Genomic DNA, 25,434 nt, shown 5'->3' on the forward strand with positions numbered 1-25,434 from the left:
CTGGTACAATACAATGCCTGAAACGTGAATGGACCAGCCACCATGGGGAGAGTTGTAAGCTGTTGGCGCCCAGACTCTCTCTCTTTCTCCCTCTTTCTGTCTCTCGCAATCTATGAAAAGCTTGCGCGCATCATGTTCTAGCGGCTGGCGACCAAATTAACCCGCGACTAGATAATTTTTCCCTAAACCGTCCTTAACTGGGGGATGAAATGTAGGTTGGTGGGGGGTACAGCAAGGCAAGGGGCGGGGTCGCTCTTATAGTTGCTAGGGGCAACCATAGGGGGGTGATAGAAGGGGTCCTTGTGCGTCCGTGCATGTGATTACACGCGTGTGTGTGTGCGGCGCGCGCGTTCGGAACCTGCCAACGTCCTGCTACAAGACCTCTCGCGCCAATTCCATCCCTCACACTATTGGCTGAGAAGGAGAGAGAGAGAAAGAGAGTGAGACATTGAGAATGAAAGAAGGGGGGGAGAGAGACTGAGACGCGCTAGGGAGCGAGAGAGACAGACAGGGAGAGAGACATAGGCACAGACGGAGAGAGAGAGAGAGGCTGGTAGGATTGAGCCCGTGCAACACAACAAGCTTATTACCCTTTTCTCCACGCGCTTGGAAACGGATTTACGCGCACGGAAGGAGGTTTGTTTGGCTCATTTATTTACCTTTTCCCGGCTTTTATCATGTCCCTGCTGCTGTTTGCAATCATATCTGCCTCTGATTTATTTATTGTGCTTCTCACATCTTTCAATGAACAGCTGTGGGTGCAGTTTGAGGCTACAAGTCGCGGGAATGCGTCTAATGGCGATTAGCCGGCGGGTAATTAGCCTTTAACGGACACATTAACTCGGTAGTATTAGTAGTAGTAGTAGTAGGAGCGGTGTGGTTACACTGACCGGGGACGCACGAGGGGCTTATTTTGGCGTGGTCGGCGGGTCGAGGAGACGGAAAGTGGCGGAGGGGGACAATGAAGCTGCGCGCGGTGGCAAAAACTGTTCTCCAAAAATAAATTAGAAATATGTTCATTTTGTGATAAAGTCATTCACATGAAATCAAGCCCAGCAGATTAATCACACAGTCTGGCACCAATCTGGGTGTCTTGTTGGTGTGTTTTTGTGCGCCGGATTTTCCTTTTTATTGAGCAAAACACGCACAAATCTTCCTTATATTTTATAGTGTCCATGTGCGGCTCAACAGGGAGCGTTGGGGATGTAAAGCCGGTCTATATTTCTACCATATTTCAATTTATGGGGCGTTTGTTGTAGGCAGGCATATACAGTCCAATGTGAAATCTGTGCATCTGACATGCGAGCGTGTCATCTGTTCACGTGTGTGGGTGTCTACATGTGCATGTATGTGTTTCCAGCGTCTGGAGAAAAAAACTGCACAAAAATCCAAAGATGCATGTAACTGTGATTGAGTCTTTATGGTTTTGGTCATAAAAAATTACATAAACAGTGCAATAAAAACCTGAGAATATTACACAATGCGCGCGCAGAGAGAGACGGTGGTTGGGGGTGCGAGGGTCTCTACCATTTTGCGCGTATAAAGGCGCTCGCACATGGCGACAGACAGAATCACATCATAATCACTGCCTGGCGTCCATGTGTGTAAACGAGGTCAACGTGGAGAAAGCAGGGAAACGTGATTATTTTTAGACCCTTCGATACAATTAATGTTGTTTTTATTAACGGATATAGTTTATTCTCTCTGAGATTGTTTGAAGGCAGGAGTAGAGAAGCCTTTTTCTCTCCCCTTCTTCCCCCACAATAGACAAGGGGGCTGCTTGTTGGGAATTTGGCGCTTCACTTGTTTTGCTCAATGAGGAATTCGGTGTGAGCCCCTCTCCCTGTTGTTGTTGTTGTTGATGTCGAAGCCCTCCATGAACCCTTTCTGGCTACTCTTTTATCACCATTGATTATGAACATCCCTGTCGATTGGCTTATGAATTGACCATTTGGTGCTCTTTGCAATGCCCATATTGCATTCTTTCTCCCCATGGCGTCACACTCACTCTCTATTGTTCCCTGTGTAAATCTGTTGGGAAACACTTTACATCGGCCCATTAACCCGAATGTACCTCCTCACAAACATTTCCATATGAAAAGTCACTATTTTACTTAGTAACACATTGCTACAGTATCTAAAGTGTGGGTCCATCCTGTGAAGTCTGGTGACCTTCTTAATCTTTCATGTTTTTTATATTTGATTTTTTTTTAATGCTGTATTCTTAAAATACATTTTACCCAGGAATATATTTTTTCATGGCTTGTAGGAAGGGGGGAATAAAAACATGTCGCCATATTAGAAGCTTTTTTGTCCCCAAAATGGAGGGGGAGGAGGCTCCGAGGAGCCTATTAGCAATGCAAATTAGTTTTTTTTCCTTTTCTCTAACGGGGGCTCGGCACATCATTGGGGCTCGGGCACCTGCTGTCTCGAGCATGCGCGCGGCTGGATGGCTGACTAGCTTCCTCCCCTCCTCCCCCTCAGCCTCGTGAACGCGCCTCCCTCCCTCCTTCTCATCAGAATAGGTTTCTTGTCCACGTGAACACGCGCTATTGGGGCTTTTAACGGATAAACACACAGAAGAAGAAGAGCTCGTGGCTGTGATTGGTCTTGCGCTCTCTAGCAGCCTTCTTTTAGCATAACAAAAGAAGGAAATAAATGGGAAGAAATTACAGTAGAGGAAGAATGACGGGGGAGTTTTAAAGGGAGAACTGAAATAAATGGGAGGCGGTGAATTAAAAGTGAGACAAGTAAAAAAAAGTATACATCCAAGATGGATTGGAGGATGGTGAGCAAAGAAGACAAAAATGAAGGAAACTGGGTTTTTTTTAGCATTCAAAATCGCCCAATCAGAAATGTACTTGTAAACAGATATAAAGTCACTTAAATTGTCTTTTAATGGGAAACACCACAGAGGAAATTGGTATGAATCTTTCCTGCCCTAATTCAGTAGCATACTCTTAATTTTGTTGCCAATTAGTTGGATATTTTGGACATCCCTTCATCTACCAGTAAATGAAAAAACATGTTTTGGCTTTTAGTGTCTTGCCATCATCTATTATTTGTCAGGAAAATATTACTTTACTATCTGTTTATACAGCAGCCTTCACCTTTCGGTGTGCACAGGAGGAGTTATATACATTATTAAATCCTTATATATCTGTGCACAACTGTGTATGTAGTGCTAGAATAGGGGCGGCTAAAGTAGTGTTATTAAAAAGGGACCAGCAAACAGACCGAGAGGAGACAGGACAAATATATCCCTGTACACACATACACAACAAAATATAAATCAATTCAATCATTACATTAAAGATTTTGCAGTTCAAATAATTGTATAAAACAATGAGGACAAGCCAATTTAAAAAAAAATGGTTAAAGGGTGATAATTGAAGATGGACAGATTAAGGAGAGAAGAGTGTGATGTAAAAAGCAGAGGAGAAGAAGATAATATAAAGATGAACATGACCGTAGAGCAGAAAAGATGAGCAAAGGATGGATGGTACGACAAAGAAAGAAAGATTGAGAATGGGAGGAATGTAGGACAAACTAAAGGATAAAAGAAATGGAAAATGCCAATAGACAGTAATAAGGAGATATAATCAGGATATAAACAAAGAGGTTAAGGGTAGGAAAGGAGACAAATTAAAGGAAATGAGCAGGAGGATAATAGTGTAGTTGACAGGAAATAAAAACAGTAAAGGGGGAGGAAGGTTGATAAGTGAACGGAGGAAAGGGAGAAATTATTAGTTAAAACAAGAAGAGACATTGATGGAGAGTAAAATAAGGACTGATATAGAGGAGTAAGAATAGGACAGCAAGGGGAACATCTTGAGAAGGGGACATAAAACAAGAGTTTAAGAAGACAGGAAATAACACGAGCAGGAAGAAGAAAAATAATCAATAGGGGGTGGGTGGAGGAGAATACATTCAAACGGCAGATAAAAGAAGATAAGAACACGAGTGAAGAAAAGTATATAGGGACAGAGAAATGGGTTAAGACAGAGAAGGGACAGGAGAGATAAGGAAAGAGGAGAAGGGGGCTTAGGCCCCGGCTCCACGAGGACGAAAACGGGTTGAATCCGCATATTTCTCATGCGTATAGCCCTCTAAGCTCGACGACGCCGTAAGGGAAACGTAGAAACAGACCCGCAAACGACAACGGGTCCAAAGGTGGATAGATCTGGGAACGGAGCGCTCTGGGGGGTCCAACGGGGCCGTGGAGTCGCCTATACGGTCATTCGTTTTCATAGCCCCGCCTCTCCCCCGCAGGGTTGCTATCGTGCTCCAGTCGCTACTGACCATGCTACAGTTCTTTGTGCAACATCTACAGGAGCTCCTCCTTGAATTCAGATTATTTATCTTTATCTCGATATGGACATAAACGCGAGTGAAGTCTAATCTGACAGGACGGAGACACGCAGCTCCTGCCGCTGTGATGCAGCGGGAGCAAAACACACACTTCAAGTCAGATCATCACCCTTAGCTATTTTAATTACCTCTCAAACTACCTAAACTAGTTATAAATATGTTCATTTTTACTGTCGGGTCACTCATTACAGGATCAGCTGCTGCATGAGACAGACACTGACGCTGTCAGAAGAGAGGAAAAAGAGACAGGCTCCGTGTATTTGATGATTATATATCATTATATCGTCGTTATTCATTTGTTTTAAAGCTCAATGAAGACCTTTGACCGGCACTTTTATAATTTTGTCCGGAAGATTTAAACTTTAACACACGCTGACCGGAGAATACACAGAAGTGCAGCCATGACAACCATTCTTCTTCGCTGCTTTTGTGGAGGAAGTTGCTGCTTTTGTGGAGGAAGTTACAGCGCCACGTACAGGTTCGGCATATGTACTGCAGCTTTTCCAGCGTTTGGATGTAAACGGAGCCGTCTCGTGGAGCTTGACACAATCCGGTGTATATTGCGTGGGGACGGAAGGTTTTTTGCGGTTGCATTTGCGTTACTCCGATGCGTTTTGCCGTATTTGTCCTCGTGGAGCCGGGGCCTTAAAGAGAGTAAAGGGACATAGATGGAGCACTGAAAAAACTGAAATGTATTATGTCAAGAGATTCCCCATAACTCTATTATGTTAGTTGAAAGAAATAACATTAATATCAGTTATTTAAACTTAATATTATTGCTTTCAATTAACTTGATGCAATTATGTGAATTTTGTTGACATAGTCAATGTAATTAAAGTCATCGTCCAGTTTTTCAGTGGGGATTGGAGGCAGATTGGAAAAAGAGGAGAAACTGGAGGGAAAATATAGGAGACATGTTAGAGGTTAGTTGACAAACTAAAGGATCTGATAAGGTGGGTGAAATAGGGGGTGGGGGGCATTCACGGTCCGCCACGTGAACGCCAGCAAACAGCAAAAATCTGCCGAGCAGATGGAGGAAAAAACGGTTATTTAGAAAGCCAACATGGCAACCGCAGTGGCAAGACAAGGAGAAAATTGTTCAGTAATGTACAGCTGCATTTTCCCCTGGTCACATGCACATCATGAGGGTTTTTCAATTCGGTGCAGTATATAAAGGCAGCCTGCAGCAGACGATTCACTTCATTACCCGTGCAGGGTTTTACTGGAATGTAAAGGTTTCCTTCGCATGGCCTCTTTTGCCTTTTCCCCCGATCAATGAAGTTGCTAGAGGAGCCAAGTCACACTGATTTAAAGCTCCTTACACACCAAACTGACACCAAAGAACACGTCCCGAACGCCGGCTCACGTCGCCTCCTGCTTCTTGGCCATGTTTCGCACTGGAACACACCGCAAAGACTTCAGCCGACGGCCAAGTTGCACGTACGAACTGCGCATGCGTGAGTGGCAATAACTCTCCTTACCAGCAGGCGGCGGTAGTGTGTATTCGTCATTCAAAAGAGGCAACAACCGGAAGACAGACTGCGTGATACACCGAGAAAAGAAGAACAGACTGCGTGATATAAACAAACAACAAATAGCGTGTGCGTTCCATTTTCACTCTACAGCGAGAAGCTCATGGGGCTTTCCCGAACCTTTGTCGAGAGCTGGAGTTAAATGAAATCTCAGATTTGCCTTCTTAATAGTTTGTTTGGGTCCCTCACTTCCGTTTCGCTTCTCATGCACTGATTCGCTAAGCTGAACAGCCAATCAGAGTGATTTCTTTGGCCCGACATCTATCGACGCCGAAAATCGGCTCGGTGTGTAAGGACCTTAACACGCTGTTGCAGAGAGAAGTCGCACCTCTGGGTTTACCCCCAAGGTTAATGTTTTTCTTTCATTAAATGTAATAACAGTTTATAGTGTTAGCTGATGTGATCTTTGTTTGGCCTATTAACTCCGAATCACCCATGTTTGGATGGCTGACGATCATTCTGCACAGCATCTGTTACCCCTAGATTCCACCGGGTCCGCGGTGTTCACAGCGATCGCGGCCACTCTAGTCAATGGGTGCTATTCCACCAGACACGCCGCGTTACGGCTAGAAGCGCCCCAGAAGCGTCTTGGCGCTGGGCTCCGCTAAAAATAGGATGCAAGTCTATTTTTGACACGACGCGAGGCGTTGCATAGCGCCGGGCAGGAAGTGGACCGGTCAGAGCATCCAGTCAATCCCCAAAATAAACTAATTTTGCAGACCCTATCCCTCCGTAGTCTTTCAAGTAGGAGGAGAAATGCCAGCGTTCTCCTCCGGTTTACAGGCACTGTGTAAATTATATATATAGAATAATTATGATGATGAATGCATTTTTTTACCACTAAAATACAGCAACACATCTTTGATTCATGTCGTTTATAACTGGAATATTACAATTATTATTAACTTTGTCTGCACAAAGTATCCTGTCCAGGAAATATGCCCAAATCAACAAAAACTACGAGACGGCACGCAAGACGCTCCGCTTCTGAAACGCGCCCGGTGGGTTATGACGCTGGAGGAGGTTGGACCAAAACCGCGGCGCAGACGGACCCGGTGGAATCTAGGGGTTAGAGTTTTTTCATTAAGGGGGGAAATCAGCTTGAGTTATGTAAGCCATTGTCAAATGCATATGCCATGGTTGAGCGGTGAAGGCAGATACTGTGGTGTGAAGTCTTCAATACACTGTCACTGTTCATGCAGCTCCAGGAGCTCTTTTTGCAGGTTGGTTTTCATTCTGTAAGAAAATGGTAAGGGAAACCCATCAGATGCCTGAAAGGTGTAGAACATGTTTTAGAATGTTTGTAATTTTATAGGATTTGTAATGAATGGGCTGGAACAAAACACCTATAAATGTTAAGATTGTTCTATTACTCAATGAAGTCCTTTCCCGTGGCATTGAACTGATATGTCCAAAACGATTTTGGTACACATTTTTCTGTAATTCAGATTGACTTATTATTTCAATAACTGGCCTGCTGAAGCTTTTTTACAGGGTTGGAGAGATCATATTTTGGAAAAGCCTTAGGATTTTGGAACATCATGGAACAGCTGTTGTGGAGGGCGAACACCACTTTTTCTTTGGTTTTTGGAAAACTCTTTCCTTTCCATTGGCTTTTTCTGAGCTTGAGTTATACTGTCCTATGGAGATGCACTTGATTACTGTAGACACCATGAGTTCACCAATTGACTGATTTGTGTTTGAACTCTAACATCAATTGGTAGTCCAAACTTCAATTGAGCAGATTAGCCAACACCCATTGGTTGTAGTTTTTAGAATTGGAGAGTTTTCTGATTCTTTCTGTTTTACATGATTCTAAACTGAGTTTCTGGGTGTTTGTCGCACAAAACAAGTTATTTAATTATGTCCATTGGGACTTGGGAATATGGGATGGAGGTTTTCGGATGTTTTTTTTAGACCAGATGGTGAATGTCTTAACAAGTATAATAATGAACAGATTATTTGATATTGACAATAGTAGCTTGGTGCAGCTTCATTGTTGATTCAACTTCATAATGGTGGTTGTTTGCTTCGTTGGCTGATGTACAGTCCAACATCTAAACAGGGGATAAAAAAGACAGCAAGATGACATGGTGCACTGTTTAGATATTTCCCAGCAGATATGAAGAGATTATTTGATCAGAAAATAGAAAACCTCTGCTGGAAGGACTTAGGAGATAACATCAAATCGGTATTAAGCTACACAGACAGATAGCGTGGCCATGGATAAAATATTTAGCTGGCTTTCCAAATCAGCCTTTTCCCTCCCACTCTGCATGTGTGTGAGTCCCAGCCCCCCCCCCATCCCCAAATCCTAACCGGCATGCCTGTTCGCTGTGGAAAACAGGGTCAGGCTGGAGAAAAAAGAGAAAGAGAGAGCGAGCACATGATGGGCAGATAAAGGCTTGTCTGTGTCTGAGGGAGAAGAGAGTGAGGAGGATGAGAGGAGGAGGGGGAGGAGGGGGCAGCGTAATGAAGGGGCCTCTCTGTTGAAGGAGGGAGTTGCGGCTCTATAGAAGGCTCCCATGGTGGACAGAAACAAGGCATTTAGTCTGTGAGTTGGCCTCTGTACCGCCATAATAGGCTCTTATAATGATGCCACTATGGACAGGGAGGGGAAAACAGAAAACAGAGAATGTCCCTTTAAACTGCGGGCTTGTTGTGAGGAATGCCTATAGTGTGATGAAGGTGGATGAGCTGTTGGGTCATTGGTAGGAACAAGAGAACGCCTCATCTGGGTGAGAGTTTAGGGCTCTGGACATGAAAAGTTGAGCACTGAGGCATCTGATGGCCCCAAATTATCTGAATTCATATTGTAATGCTGATTTGCTGTTAACATGTCATTTTGGAGTTTTATAACCAGGGTTGTCATTGGTAATGTATCCAATTTAGTTCTCCCTAATCTAAGATGTGGATTAGGTTTTGATAATGGTGAATTAGAGGTGAGAGTCAACTCTAGAATAGAAATATCCTATTAATAAAAGTATTTATTTCCAGATTACGGTTGGTGAAAGCTGAAAATGTTGTAAATTGACACAAAACACAATAAACATATTTTTTTGGCCTAAGATAGGTAAATTCTTCTGGACGTAACTTCCAATAATAAATCTTGGTCTTCAATGTCTCTTAAAGTCATTTTTACTTGACCAATCTGTTATGACTGGATGAAAGCTTCCGGTTGATTTTTGGTTGGTTGTTGAAGTTTAAAAATGTATAAACTTCCGGTGGAAAAAAAAGTCAATTTATCCAAAAGCCCATCCCTGCAAAAAACTGAAGCACATGGCTAATTATTATGCAGAATAATGGCAACGGCTTGACCCACCCCACATTGCTTCTGATTGGTTTACTATGATATTCCTACCTGGACCCTCACCAATCTCACTCCTCATGCCATTACTTAACACATCCAACAAACAGGGCAATGAGTTTTAACCAATCAGATTAAAAATACCATAATAGCAGAGTTTGTCTTTTTAAAAACAAAGGGCCTTCAGGGGAAATTGGTGTTTGAAATGGGAGTCTCAGACAAATAGTATTTTTGAACAATGGGCCTTTCAGTCCCTTACTGATCTGACAATTAATTGTATCTATTTCATTTTCTATTGTTTTAGACATCGACAGCATAAGTAATTGTGTTGCCTTAGTGTTAGGTCATGCCTGATTTGAGCTAATTTGTACAAAGTGATGTCCAACCAAGTAAGGAGAAGCGATATTGTTATACTGTAAATGTACTTAAAGGTGGGGTAGGTGATTTTGGAGAAACCAGCTCGAGTGCGCTGGAATTTGAAAATACACAACCGGAAAAAATCTGCCACTTCCTTACAGAGCTCCTCCTCCAACATACACGGGCGCGCACATGACCAATGAGGGCACGAGATAAGTTTGTGCACAGATGGAAGGCTGACAGGCAGGTAGGCCATCCAGTTATTTTAGCCGGGCCGGCTAAAATGAGTGGTCGTGCTTTTTACAGTACTACGGCTTCCACAGATGACATTTTTTTATGGATTTTTTGTCAAAGCACTTAAGATATTCATTGCTATCGGGATGTTAAGAGCATTCCATGGAATATAACAAAAAGTGTATCTCGAGCCGGTTTCTCAAACTTACCTACCCCACCTTTAAGTAAAGAATCTGAGTATTTCTTCCACCTCTGGTTGTTATCGTGAAAAGTGACAGATGAAAACAGGGTTCATGTCTGTTTGATTTTTGTTGGAATACATTAGAAATAAGTAGCATTTAAGTGACAGGCCTTACACTATTTGTTAAAATTCCCTTATTCTACTGTATCCATTTTGAATAATGAATTATAGCGAACTGGGTTGTTACAGAAAGAAACAGTGCACAGTTGGAATGAAGGTGTATTTTTGGAAGCAGTAAATGGTGGAGATTTGGCTCCATGGTGCATTTCTCCTCCTAGTTGCCCACAATTTCAGCCTTCCAGCCAATTTTGAAATGTGAGTGCTTTGTTTTTGATATTTCCTACAACGGCAGTAAGTCAGAACTGGGCTGGAATATGGACGAAATATCGGAATCAATTTGATTTTTCTTTAGGATAATGGTGACATTTTGTTCTGCCTCCTCTGCAGAAAACAGTTAACAGTTGGTAAACCAAAGACAGTAGTAATACAGATCAATATTTAAATTACAGCTGTATACATCAAACCATTTGTTTGTTTAAATGATGCAGATAGTTGCAGTAGGCATTTTTTTTAAATCATGTGACAGCCTTGGATGCTAAACACAAAGACATAGTATCTTATTGGCTAACTATCTGAAGTCCATTTTAGTCTGTTCCTCTGTCTTTATTGTCTACCTGCTACTACAGGCGGCTATCGACTACTCTTTTATGACTTGTTCACTTATTAAGTGGTGAAAATACACTTAAATTAGGTGGAATCACATACTCTGTTCAATAATTGAGTGGTGTTTTGGTCAGGTAAGTGTGTTAGTGAGCTCACTGGGAGTTAAAGATTTAGAAAATGACATCAAACCTGTTGAGTTAAGCAGCCGAGCGCTACAGCCGGGATGACGGGGTTAAATCCTGATTACGCTCTTGTTTTCATGCTCTGAGGGTGTGTGGTGGATGTGTTTTCCCGCTCTGAGCTGCTCTCTGTATCTCTTCCTTCACATGTGAACCTGTGTGAGAGCTTGCGTGCAGCCTCTTCTGATCCCTCTGATGGATTTAACAGGCTTAAATCAAGTGTCATGTAATTTGAAACTTTATTGCTTCCTGCAGGGAAAGCCTCTTTTCCCTGCAGACCCTGAACTTTCAGAGGTCAGAGGTTGAGGTCAGCTGCAGTGTGAGAGGGACTACGGCCTGCATGCAGGTTGTAGGGTTCTCCTCGAGGACACATCAGCAGGGAGGGTGGTGGAGGTATGTGGTAGCTAAAGGGCAGTCTCTGTAACGTTACATCATCCAGGAGTCCTGCTGCATAATCTTAAAATGGGAAGTTGTTTTTCCTACTTCATTGCGTTCAAGAGCAAAGAATATCATGAATTGAATTGCTCAGAGCGTTTAACAAACTTTCGTACTTATTTTTCAAACTATTCCTTTGTTACTTGAATGCAGCAAGAAGGCCTGATCTTGCAATGTTAACTACATTGAAACGTCATATGTTTATTTACCCCAAGATTTGGTCCAAATCCAGAAAATGTATTGGTTATTCCTTAGACCTTGCAACCTTTTTCCAATACGTTTCACAAAAATGGCTACAAATAGTTTTACAAACAGAAAAACAGACAAAAAACAACCTCCTTCGCAGAGGTATCAAAAGGCAACTTCTAATGGATAAATAGGAGAGCACAGATTCCAACGATTATTTTAAATATCTAATCATATACCGATTATTTTATAGATCCATCCCAGTTTCTAAAAGCCCAAATAGACTTTTTTAAATATTATGTTTTGTCATTACAAACCCTAAAGATATTTACTTGATATATCTGTTGACCGACTAATCATGCGCTTATCGTTGTGGCTCTAGTTCGTTATTGTTAATACATTTTTGGAAAATTCTTCCAAAATTCAAAACGTCATCCTCTTTCTTTCTTTCTTTTTCTATTTGCAGAGTACTCCTGAGCAAACACACTGCTGGGAACTAGCACAAAGATACCTTGCTCAACGTTTTTTTTATTTTGAGGACCAACTGGGTTGAAAATAAGTGGACCCTGATAGCAGTGCACATGAAAGCCTTTCAGATCACTCCCAACCCTGCTTCCCATGCCAAAGTACAACAGCAGGGATAATAAGGGAGTTGTATTTTGAAAATAGGTCTGCAATAAGGCCATGAAAAAAATCAATTCAGCTCGAACTTTTCAAGCAGCTGCTTCAGGCAGATAAAACAGATTTCACACTAACACAGACACACACATTGTCTTTAAAGGGATATGCAATCTGCAGGAATTGAGCAACACATTACTACTGAAAAAAGATCACAATGTAGATTTAAAAGGCTGCAACTTAAAATTGCCAGTACTGATCCAAAATATTTGATCAACTAATTAATCAACAGTCTATCATCTTCCCTGTAAGCCCATATCTTTATCAACCCTAGAAATACAAAGTTAATTTAATACAGCATAGAGAAAAACTGCTGTTTTTACATAGAAGAAGCTGGACTCTTTATATGTTTTGCTTAAAAGATACTTTTGCAGAAAATTGATATCCTATTTTTAACATATCCCATGCCTAAACCCAGCCAACTTGTTTATCCGTCTACTCTCTGACAGCTCAATGCACATTAGATCCTACTGAGGACGTACATTATTAAAATATACAACCAAAATATTCATATTTAAAAAAAGGCTAAATTCCTAAAACATCTCATTGTTGTCGCTTTTATACATCAGGAGGAATAAGCTTGTTTGTTTGGGACTATTTTCAGCGATGAAGTGATCCACATTTAGTGCTCTTGTGAGTATCTGGGATTTAGTCAAAATGGATCTCTATACATTTACGGGACAGGTTTTCCGTCGGAAGTGTTCTGTATTCCGTTTGTGGTCGGAGAAGTGTGGAATAATCATGCAAAAGAGGTGGAACACTTTGTTTCTGGACAAAAATGGAGGCCTGTGGCACAGAGGATGAAGATATATCAGGCTTTGGATGCATTCTTGACGATAAGAGAAATACCAGACTGTGTCACTGTGACACAAAAGAATGACAAAGACTTATTGGAGGGAGGATCTCGGATAGAATCAAAGAGACAAAATAGGCCCTAGGGACGAGAGAGGGATAGACTGAGTGGTGTGTCATCCCATGGGCTGAATCCAGTTTAAATTGGCTGCTCTCCTTGCTCTGGATTAGACCTTGGCCTAATACCTTTACACTAAAAGGCCAGTATGTCCCCTCAGTGGGCAATCTGTCGCAGGAACACACAGGGCCATAATCCATAGCAACAACAACAGTTTATCTGGCTGAAGCTTGCCGTGCCAGCCTCGCTCATACATGCTCCATGTTAGCTTTTGGATGCCAATGAAATCATCGCTGAACATTTAAAAAAAATCTGTGCAAAGAGAAGATGAGAAAGGAGCTTCTATTGCTGGCAGCCTCCTTTGTTTGGCCAAAAGCAGATTAGCAGGAGTGCCATTAAAATGAGTTAATAGACCGAGACTGAATGAACAACCTTTTTGATAAGCGATTCATTATTTACCAAGAAAAATGTCAATAATTCTATGCTTCTAGCTTCTCTGATGTGAGGAGTTGCTGCTTTTGTCTTTTATCAAACCATTGGCAATAGAATACTTTGGGATTTTGACAACGTTGGTTGGACAAATGTATGTCTACCATTGAAGAAAATGAAAAGGCCAAATTACTTAAACGTCAACACATTAGGAACTAAGGCTGGAGCCACACAAGGACGATAACGCAAACGGACCGAAATCGATATCAAAAAAGTCTTCCGTCCACACGCAATAGGCACCAGAAACGTGTCCGTTCACACGAGACCGCTCGAAAGCGCTGGAGACGCTGTAGTACATATGCCGGGCCTGTAAGTGGCGCTGTACTCCTGCCAAAAAAGCAGCGAAGAAGACTTCCCGTGCATGGTTGCCATGGTTGCCCTTCTGTTTATTCTCCGCAGTGGACACTCTGGCTCTTTTTCTCCCTCCTCGAGGCAAGCGTTTGCTCCTGCTGTAAATCTCTCCGGTTAGTCCACCAGCAGATGAAAAACACCCACCTCTCCGCCTCTTCCAAGGGACGAGGGGACCGTGCGGCAGAGTTTCAGTTAGATTTTTTTTCGCCAGTCAAGATGTCCGTTAAAGTTTTAATCTTCCGAACAAAATTAGAGAAGTGCCGGTCAAAGGTCTTCTTTGTTAGTTATTGAGCTTTTAAAAAATGTATAACGACTCTATATAATAATACAAGAATAAAAAACGGAGCCTCTCTTTTCCTCCCCCTCTTCTGACAGCCCAGCAGCTGATCTCTGAGCAGGAGAGGTGGGGAGAGGCGGGGCTATTGCTTCATCGTTATCAGGAAATAATCGTATAGGCGTAAACACAGAGCCGTTTGCCCCCCCAGAGCATTTCGTTCGCAGATCTACCCACCTTGGGACCCGTTATCGTTTTATGCGTTTCCATGTCGGCCTTGTGTGGCCGAACCGTCTATATGATAGAGAACTGCGGATATGACCGTTATCGTCCTTGTGTGGCTAGGGCCTAAGAGGACGATATATTAACTAGAGATGTCCCGATCCGATCACGTGATCGGGGATCGGAGCCGATCACGTGATTTTCAAAAGATCGGAATCGGGAGAAAAAAATCGGGGATCGGGAATTTTTTCTTTTTTTTTTTTTTATATAAAATATTTTAATTATTTTATTTAATGTTACAAAACAAAAATGACCATGTTCAAGTCTTAAAGTCATCCTGAGGCCTTAGTTTTGGTTTAAAATTACACAACATCATGTATGTGTTGCTTCTTTTGGGCTTGTTTTCATAGACCTGGTTGCTTATTTCTCTCAAATCTGGCAACAGAGTGGGCAGGGCGCAGTGTCTAATAGTAGCAGTAAGCTAACAAGAGGCTACGTTCAGCTGGTGACTCGGGAGACGGGACAGAGAAAATGTCAGGAGTTTGGAAGTATTATAAAATTGAAAGCGAAGGCAGTGTAACAGCCAGATGCAATGTTTGCAAGGCGGAGGTTCCGTGTGGTGGAAAGAACAGAGCTACGTTCAACACGACCAATCTAATACGCCACCTGAGAAACAAACACCAACAACAACACAACGAGTACACAGCGGCCACTCAGGTAAAGGCACTGAAACAACCGACACTTTCAGAGACTTTTAAAAAGAAAGAGAAACTGCCCCAGAACAGTGAAAAGGCCAAAAAAATAACAGCCAAGATAGCTGAATTCATCGCGTTGGATGACCAGCCGTTATCTGTTACCTTTTTTTTCTCTTAATGCATTGCATAAAGATCGGATCGGGAAAATCGGTATCGGCAGATTGTCAAAATCAAATGATCGGAATCGGATCGGGAGCAAAAAAAGGTGATCGGGACATCCCTAATATTAACCATCAGCTCCAACAATAATGTTTCAACTAGCAGCTTGTAATAGCTTGTTTTCATTTATCTTACTGAGATGAAACCATTTAACTAACAGCGCTAAAACGGATTTAACTGATTTACATGTACGGGTACAGAAATAAAGTCAAGAACAGGAAATGTGTGCTTATTGCTCATTGTCTTCAATCAGAAGCATTTGTTTTTGCTTGCATCCAACTGGCTCATAGGGAAACTGTGTGCAGTGTCCAACAGGGACACATTTAGCAACAAGCAAAGAACAAAGATGTAATCAGACCTGACCAGGTAATCAAAGTGATTTAAGTGATACAGCTCTGTTTTTGATTGATTTTACAAACCAATGTTACCTTCATCTGGCATGTGTTGGTAGGGTTGATGCCAGATTACAGTCTATAGTTTTGCCCTGCTGCATAATTAACCTCTAAAAGTAATGATTCCAGAACTGCAAAGTGATCATTTTTGTGTGAATTTGGAGGGGGGGAAATGTGTCCAGATCAGTTTAAAACGGTTCATAAAATAATCCTAGAGATATCATTTAACAAACCTGCTGCATCAAACCCTCAAAGTCTGCAGAAGGTATAGAATTCCAGCAGGAGTTGTTGCAAGATCAATTTGTTTGTCTGAGAGCAGGATTTTTCAGTAAAAAACCTTGGGAACAGTGACCGTTTGGCCTCGGGCCGAGGAACAATTGATTCGATGTTATAGCGGTTTGGCTCAAGGATTCTGTTGTGTGGCTATGAAAGTTCAGCGGGCTTTGGATTCAAGCTCTTCAGGAATCTTTCCATTAGACTCAACTATCTTCAATGGAAGAAAATGAGGCTAAAGTGTTTGGGTGCAACAGCTAAATCTTAGATCAGAAAAGCAGAAGTTACACTACGGGTTGATCGCTGTGCATCATCAGAATTTCTCCTCTGTGACCAATCAGAAATGGGGATTAAATCCAAACCAAGCAGCTGGAGATAGTTTTTAAAGAAACCTAATGGCTAATAGTGAAGCCATTAGCCACCCGAATGCAAAACGGATCTATGGTTATGACCAGTGGTTCAAGTCTGTTGTACAAAGCGTTCTGAATGGCCACACTGAGAGATAAGCTTGCAGTCATTTCCGCCTTCTGGATGCATCCCAAGTCTCTCTGCGTGAGTTCCGCTTTTGTGAGACAGTTTAGTCTTGAAACAATGGATTAGACAAAGGTAGATAATGGCGTACACGTTCGGGCCGTCTCCTCGAAGTTGTGAAAGACAGATTGAGATTGATTCTGCACCTCCCTCACTTGGTTCATGGCCAATTCTTGGATTGTCTACTACATGTTCAGATTCAGGCCATTGACATAATACATTTAATTACAGTCAATGTTTCAGTTTTTCAGTGTATGTCATATTTAGTATGTGCCGATTAGACGCTGTAGTCTTGGGAAACATGTTTCTACGCCTCCCCTCAGATCTTTCGTCCGGTCACAGGATCACTGTCAGGCTCCTGTGAACGACCTGATTAAGGCTGCTCGTTGTATGAACTGCACAAATGAATACGATTTGCTCTCGTCTCGGTGCGGACACAGTTTCCGCTCCGCTTAGCCTCAGTCTGAGAGGTCACATGTTCAATTCCCAAAGCAGCTACTGTGTCCCTCTGCCCTGGAGGGAGAGGTGACGTCACTGTAACTCCGACAGCTCCGTGGAGTGTGAACGCTTTGACTGGACCGGGTTCCCTGAAAGCCTGATTTCATTTCATTTGACTGATGGTTTTTATTACAAAATGCTGCGGTCTCTCGGTGTTCCCAGCTGCATATTTTACAAGTACGGCTCCATACATCACCTGGAATGTCACCTTCATACATTTTCAGAGTCATTGTTGCTTCAAAAAGGCTCAAGTCCTCCAGTGCCCTTTAGTTTGAGCTTTAATTTTAACAGTCTTATTTTGAAATATTATGGAGCCTAGCAGGTAATACTGAAAAGAAAAGAAAATCATAACAATTTGTAGCACCAAATTTGAAATTACTGTGCTCATTATGCTTTTTATTACAAATGTTTTTCCTTAAATTCATAGAATTTTCAAGATAGTGATATTTTCAAGTGCTTTGTTGTGAAATTATGACATTTCTGTGCAATAGAGAAAGGGTGGGCCAAATCCAAGAAGTCATTGTCTCAATTTCGTATTTAGATGTACAAATGATTAACTGAAGGAAATAAATTAAGTTATAGTGGTAAGTTCTTTGAACGATGGGACTACAAATAAGTCAAATGTAACTTCCTCTCTCATGGAGCAGCTCTTTAAATACCAACTTAACAGGTCTGTTTGTGGTGATCGCATGTATGGAGTGAAAAATCGATTCTGGTTAACTGCTCATTGGTATTTGTGCTGCTTCTTTCCTACTTTGTACTGAAACTGCTTCAAGACAAGATCCTATCTTATCACACACATTCTGCTTTTGAGCTTCCTCTTAACAGCCCACTATTCTCTCAGCTCAGGAACCATGCTGTTTGCATTCAGGCACTGAATGATGCCACATCTGCACCACAAAGGGTTTAGCTGGAGGGCTGAAGCTATGTGTTTGTGTGTGAATGCAGGGGGTTTGAGGACATGTTGATAGCAGTAAGGTGTGAAGAGGGAGGGCTATTATCACAGTGTGAAGAGGGAAACAGTGATTGGCCACTCTGCCACCTCACCGTTGACCCCCATTAAAGCTGCATTAACCGGGGGATTAGATTGTCATCAGAGAGTAAAAAACACATGCAGCTGGGAATGCACCCAGGAAGCTCAGAATGACTGCATTAAAGTTATCTGCAGCAGGAGCTGTTTGCTTCCAGAAGCCTTTTCATATCAACAGAGTGAAGACATGAAGACATGCGCAAAATTATTATTACATGTTCATTGTAGTGGAATATTTACATTGTAGAGGGAAGATTGGTCCTGATTCAGAGGTTTAGATGTACAGGTGGCCTTACCAGGCTTTACATTCTCCCCTAGAGACAGCTGTTCAGTCTCAACATCTGCTAATCTGCGCAAACTACAGGAAGTCAGTGTCACCACCTACAGCCAAAGCTGGGAACTGCTTTAATTTTGAGTCTTTCGCCACCTTCAGACAATTTCCAAATGTTTATATGCAACCTGTAAGCAAAAGTTAAATATTGCTAACTCTTCAATAGCAAATATGCAAACTAAGACAACAGAAAATAAATGTAAATAGAATGTTTTATTGTATCAGAACTCAAGCACAGATGTTTAGCTAATGCTTAGGTTGTGGTGATTTTTTAAGCAGTATTCCTTTTACACCCATGTCTTTTAACAGATGGAAGGCATAATGTTGAATTTTCCAAAAATAATGTATATTTTAGAAAAAATGAAATCTAGGCTAATAATTTGAATTTTTGATGAATGTGATATTCTTTTTTTCTGTAACTCTAATGGAATTCAGGCAAATACTAAAATACATAATAATGAATAATAATAATACATTGGATTTTCCAAAATCTTCAATAAAACATTTGCAATGGAAAACAGTTTTCTTTTTTATATTAACTACGTGTGTGTTATGGGTTCCTGGTCAGGGTGTGTGGGCCCATAGAGCTCAGGAGTTTGACACCTGTGGTCCTTCCTTAACCTTGGTCAAAATTTGAGTTCCCTAAACATGGCTACCATCATGATTAACAAATCATTAGTCACTTCAGGCGGAAAATAAATGAAGCCTATTGTATAGTGGGCATTCGGTGGCTCTGTATTATCAAAAATGTTTCCTCATTATGTAAAACATTTGAATCCATTTTACTCAAGACATAATTGCTGTTCAAATTAGTAGATACACTTAGTTTCCAGGCGACAGAGTTGATAATTGTGTCTCAGTCCAGAAATGGAAATATAAATCAGCTTGTGGCTTTATTAGTCACACAAGAGAGACAGTAACTCAATCTGTATTGTACACGTAATGACCACAAAACTCATAAAGTGACTGGCATCCCGCTGCTTCCTGTCCCATTGTAATTTAATATATGAACAACAGGTTAACCTAAATCTGGCTACTTTACTGTAACAAAGAATTACAGGATTTAACATGTACAATCTTATTTCTCAGACACAGTTCAATGTCTGCAGGTGGCTTTTAAGTGTTAAAACTGCAGAACCCAAGTTGTTTGACATCAATGTCAAAAATTGTCCTTGGTTCTCTTAGTTACATTTGACTTTGTAATGAGGTTACGGGAACCTTAGCATTGTCTTTGCTTTGTGCTATAATCATATAAAAAGTTGAATTGTCAGAAATGCCTGAACAAGAGATAAAGCCTGACTGGGGAAAATGTACAAGAGTGATACGGATAGACAGATGGAGGTAAATGAGAGAACAAATGCAAAACAGAAGAGACGGATAAAGACTACGATAAGGGAGACCGAAAGAAGCCAGTAAGGCGAAGAATGAAGAGGGACTGAAGCATTAACAGAAAGTAAAAAAAGGCAAAGAGACAGATGGAAGGAGAGACAGTGATTGTCGGTAAAAACAAAACAGAGAGATATAGTTATCCGAAAGGGACACAACTAAAAAGAGACAGAGAAAAGACAAACAGAGAAAGACGAAGGTGATGAATGAAAGGCACAGACAAACTGAAACAGAGACGATTTGTAATCAGCTCATGTCGGCACCACTCCTCTTCTTCCTCCCACCCTGCACCCCCTCCTCCTCTTCTTCCTCCCATCCCTCCCTCCATTTTGTCGTCCTCCTCTGTCTGATGCTGTTCCAACACCTCAGGCTTCAGCCTCTCATCCACCATCCTACACTCCGCCAATGCTCCTCTGCTGCAGCAGCGCAGTCACCAACAACCAAGAAAAGAAAAAAAAAATAACCGGAAAAAAAGGGAAACCGAAACAAAGACGCCCATGGTGGGGCTGGGTCTCGTGTGGCTGAACGTGACTCAAACAGCTGGGGAGAATCCAGCAGAAACTCTCATTAATAAGACTTGTTATTCCTCAGTGTATCGCCGTTTGAGTCATCCTTAAATCAAAAACGTATGAATCTAGTGAATCCACAGTTAAGATGATCAGCGGGCTATAAGAGAGGGGCGAAACACATTCAACGTTTATTTGGCACCCACTATTGGACAATGTTACTGGCAAGGCATTCTGTTGGTTCTTTGAAGATCTACTGGGAGCTGTATTGACTCAAAAAACATGATTTGACCTTCAATACAGTCGTTTATCAAGATGAATGTGATCCTCATCGCAAATAGATTCTTAAAAAAAAAAAGAAATAGAGCAAAATCCGCTGCTGCATCTGCAACATTTTGACAATAATAGCCAGCAAAGGCTGAATAATTGATAGGCAGAATAGAAGATGAAGGGCTTCATAATCTCTGTCCAAATTCAGCTGCTAATGAAACTCCCACAACTGCCTGAGCAAACATGTCGCCGATAGAGGGAAATATGTTTATCGTATGCAAACAAAAACTAAAGAGCCAGCGTGAGCAGCACTACTGTGGCCGTTAGGATATGATGGATTGAGGATAAATGACTCCCTGCTGAATTCCAATTAACTCTGAAAGATAAACCAATCAGTTCCAGCTAAACATTTAAAAAAAAAAGCTGTTTATCGTGTTATTGTTGTTGGCTAGCAAGCCTTAGCGACAATGCCAGTGAGGCGTTTGATGCAGCTGTTGAATTATACTTGGATTCTAATACTGTCTGTTGGCAGGGTAGAAGTGTTCTTTTCTATCTTTAGGCTACTAGAAAGCAGAGTTAATGACTTGTGTACATTAGAGCTAACAGGCTAACAACTCAGAATAGTAAACAAGAGAGGAGGAGGCCGCTCATGTAACAGGATACTGTAGTTTGAGAGCCCGTCAGGTCAGGTCACGTATCCTTGCAAGACCGCTGTGTTGGCTATCTTTGGAGGGATTTGGCAAAACTGACCCGTTTTAACCTGGTAATGGACTTGGATCTAAACAACACCAACAAGTTGAACAATGAGCCTCACAGTTGAGTCTTTAAAGAGTGTTATAAACAACCTTCCAGAAGACTATCAAGATAAATACCAGCAATGATGCATAATGGTGAACATTTGTAGTTTCAGGTACAAAGATGTGTTAACATTTTAAGGAAGTCTGGTTTAATAATAATAATAATAATAATGATAATACATGAGACTTGTATAGCGCTTTTCTAAAAACTCATAAGATGCTTTGACAGAGAATAAAAAACAACAAAAAAAGTTGATTATAACTTACGAGGTCCATCAGACACATCTTATTGGTTCATATTCAACTACAATATAGGGTTGTGCAACTCTGTACAGTGATTTTTGGTAATGCTCATTCTATCCCCTAGCTCGAAATCTGCAGAAAAACAACATTCTGTTGAGTGTGTGACTGTGTGTATTTTATTGGCCAATGCGGCTCTGGGTGACATTTTATTGCTTTGCGGCAAAAGTTGACCGAGGTTTAACAGTTTTGAGCGCTGCAGTGTAGCCAGCAGGCCAATATGGCAGCTAGTCAACCAGTAAGCCATCCAGTTGGTCGGACAGTCAGTTATGGCAACATCACAGTGAGATTATCTGGAGCATGTGATGTATGTGTTTACACCTCTCCCTCTCTGTCTGCCTGGCTGTGTTTAGCTCCCTCCTCCAACCCCCCCCCCCCCCCTGTGTGATTTTTTTTCTCCACCTGAGTGCCTTCCTGTCTGCATCTCTCTGCCTCTCTTCAGTCTGACTCACCTTCTCCTCTGAGAGAGTGTGACTGTGTTTCGCTTAACGTCTGGACTCTTCTCACAGCAGAACAGCCGGTTACTCCACATCAGCGTGTGACTCACAGATTCATTGATCTCGAGATTCATTCATTCAATTCTCTGTTACAACCAGGCGGGACTGTTTAAAGGGGAAGTTAGATTCAATATTTATTCAACTAATTAAACGACAAGACAAAAAAGACGCCAATGAATTTATCCTTCTTCACCATGAACACACACACTGAAGTTCACTTTCAATAACACGCACATCCACCGCTAACAACACAAAACATTTAATTTTGCTGACGCTTTTATCCAAAGCAACTTACATTAGGTGCATTTAATTACGAAGAAACAAACTCAAATCGGTGGCTTTTGGGGGTCTTTCTCAAATGTGGGAAATGTAGTAGATGTTAGTATGAAGAGTCAAAGGAAAGGTGCTAGTTTTTCTGGGAAACCTGGGATCAAATATGTTAGGAGCTGGACCCTATAGGGACTTAAAGCCAGGATATTGTATTTAAAATTTGTTTCAGAAAAAAGTCCACTGTATGACCATGCAATACTTATAAGTAAAACTGTTTCCTAAATAACGCGTCTGAGCTGAATGAGACAACAGAACATGATTTTGAATATTGGGACCGTCACCAGATCAGGGCTGTTTCTTTCTGTCTGGTGCAGGTTTTGCATCTCCAAAAACCCCTGCAGCCATTTAATTAATCAGAAAAAAAGGAGTGTGCGTCGCACATCCGAACACACAGGGTGTGCATTTTGGAAGTGTGACAGATTAGGAGACATCATAATTGCATTGCATTTCCCATGGAGATTCTCTATTTTGTTACACTTCATTTCGCATTCAATGCACAGTCTAGACCAGACTAATTGAGTGTCAGTGTTGATTCCAACTATTAACCATGTGCGATTTTCCTCTCTCTGCCCCTCTTCTCCTCCCTCTTCCTCACCCCACTTCCTCTTTCTCTCCCTGTTTCTGTTTCTCTCTGCAGGAGTTTAGAGGACTAGTAGGATGCTGAGTAGCCTTCCTCCTCACCACTGTTGTCCGACCTGCTCTTCATGACCTGAGAGCGCCATCACATCGGGAGGAACGAAACACCAGAGAGAGAGGAAGAGGAGGGCAGAAGGCCAGGAAAGGAAGGAAGGAACACACTTTTAGTTTTGTTATCATTTGTTGTCCCTTTCCGAAATGGCGGCGACGGAGGCCAGCGCTGCGCCGGTGGTCCAGGAAGACGGGAAAACCCCAGAGAGCAAGCCCACAGAAGCGGAGCAACCGGCAAACAATGCCAACGCAAACTCAGAGACTGTCAACAGTGAAGTTGTCGATAAAGATGGCACCGCAGTCAACAGCGAGGTTGTCGACAACAAAGAAACAGTGAATAACGACACAGCGGCAGTGACAGGAGCCGAGGAGGGAGAAGCAGCAGCCAGCGAGGATGCGGCACCCACCCAGAGTTCGGAAGGTGCCTCAACTGCCGAGCCCAAGACCTCTTTCCTGGACTCCTTCCTAAACAAGAGCGGCTTGGGGAAGGTGATGGCAGGAAGGAAGAAGAAAGAGCCAAGCACAGCCGCTGGAGGAGAGGAGAACGCAGCTGAAGGAGGGGAGAAAGAGGGCGAGAAAGGAGGCGAGGAGGCCGCAGCGGCTGAGGGAGGAGCAGAGGGAGTTGCAGAAGGAGATGCAGCAACAGAGAAGGCTCCGGAAAACGGAGAAAAAGAGGAGGAGAAGAAAGCGGAGAAGAAACCGGCGGAGTCTAAATCCACGGTCCGGGATCTGATCAGGAAGCCAGTGGCCAGGATCTTCTCCCATCGCAGCACCGACAAGAAGGAGGGCGCGGAACCCAAGAAGACGGTTCGATCCAAGTCCCTGGACCGTATGGAAGATCCCGAAGCACTTAACGCCACTACAGATTCCACCATAGAGGAGGGAGGAGCGGCGGGAGGAGCAGAGGGAGGCGCAGAGGGAGGCGCAGAGGGAGGCGCAGAGGGAGGTGCAGAGGGAGAGCAGAAAGCACCGACCTCCTCGGCAACCACCAAGCACATGAAACGCTGGCACTCCTTCAAGAAACTCATGGCCCAGAAGGCGCACAAGAAGAGCGGAGGAGGGGAGGATGCGAAGGAGGAAGGAGGCGGAGACTCCTCCACGCTGGACTCCAAGGAGTCGGGGCAGAAGAGGTGGACGCTGAAACGCTCCTGGACCTTCCAGGGCCTGAAGAGGGACCCGTCTATCGTCGGCATCAGCGGCAAGGCCAAAGGCTCCGACAAAGACTCTGCTGACAAGACAGACGAGGAGGCGGCGACCGAAGGAGCTGAGGGAGGAGAGGAGGCCAAGGTGGAGGAAGGAGCAGAGGAGGCCAAGACCGAGGAAGGGGAGGAGAAGGCTGAGGGAGGCGAGGAGGAGAAGGCAGCGACGTCAGGAGGAGGGACGGTGACGCAACACGCCAACGAGATCTGGACCTCCTTCAAGAAGCGCGTCATCCCCAAGTCCAAACGTGCAAACACGGAGTGCGTCCCCAGTGGGGAGGAGGAGGCAGCTGCAGCCCCCGCCTCAGGTGAGAGGAAGCAGATAATGTGAACCCTTCGAAAAATGTGCATCTGGTTAGGGCCACTTGTAACGTTTGAGATGTCTTAGAGTTTGTTCAACTAAGAGGTATCCCCTCCATTGTCCCTTCCCACAACCAGTCTATACCTGAAGTGTCCGGGAGTATTTCCTGCATGGGTTATGTTTAATACATTGATATTTAAGGACATCTGTAACCTCAATTTCCAGCTTCAAGCAAGAATGTCTGCATACGTGAATAGAAGCAATCACAAGTGGTGCCTGAAGGTTATCCCATCAATTTACAGGGAACCATGTGTGAAAGAGATTCCATTGGAACATCATTTTGAAGCTCAAAAAGGTTAAGGCGTCCAATATTTCTCAAAACATGCACAGATCAGAGGAGTGTTGCAGTGCTTTAATTGTTCTTCTTTCCTACACCGTTCATCTACTATCACACTAGAAAGCGCCCGAGCCTAGGCTGGAAACCACTGCTGCATAGGTATTTTGGCATCCAACAATCCAAGTACCCATCCTTACGTGGTCAAAAGTCCAAAACTGTAAGCTGTTTGTTCTGGTCAACACCATTAAAAAACACTGAAGCTGACAGCGTGTTCACATATCTGTCCCTGTACGGGCAAGACTGAGTGGCTCGCTAACTCTGGGGGAGGTAATGTAATTGAACATTCTCCCAAATTAAATATTCAACATCTGGTGTGAAATTCAAGTCACTATGTAGCTCCAGTCAACGGAAAAGACTACATTTAGC

The 25,434-nt window shown here is 42.7% G+C and overlaps 1 protein-coding gene across 1 annotated transcript in view; it reads left to right on the forward strand.

The window, feature by feature from the left end:
• The first annotated feature begins 410 nt into the window (after positions 1-410).
• si:ch211-137a8.4 (neurofilament medium polypeptide) overlaps positions 411-25,434 on the forward strand; it is a 31,130-nt gene continuing 6,106 nt past the window's right edge. Inside the window, exons 1-2 of the mRNA XM_034113344.1 lie at positions 411-636; positions 23,122-24,678. Of these exons, the coding sequence (XP_033969235.1) occupies positions 23,319-24,678 (1,360 nt within the window). The 5' untranslated portion in view covers positions 411-636; positions 23,122-23,318. The remainder of the gene's footprint in view (positions 637-23,121; positions 24,679-25,434) is intronic.

Source organism: Trematomus bernacchii, unplaced genomic scaffold, assembly GCF_902827165.1.
Source record: "Trematomus bernacchii unplaced genomic scaffold, fTreBer1.1, whole genome shotgun sequence".
NCBI classification, from domain to species: Eukaryota; Metazoa; Chordata; class Actinopteri; order Perciformes; family Nototheniidae; genus Trematomus; species Trematomus bernacchii.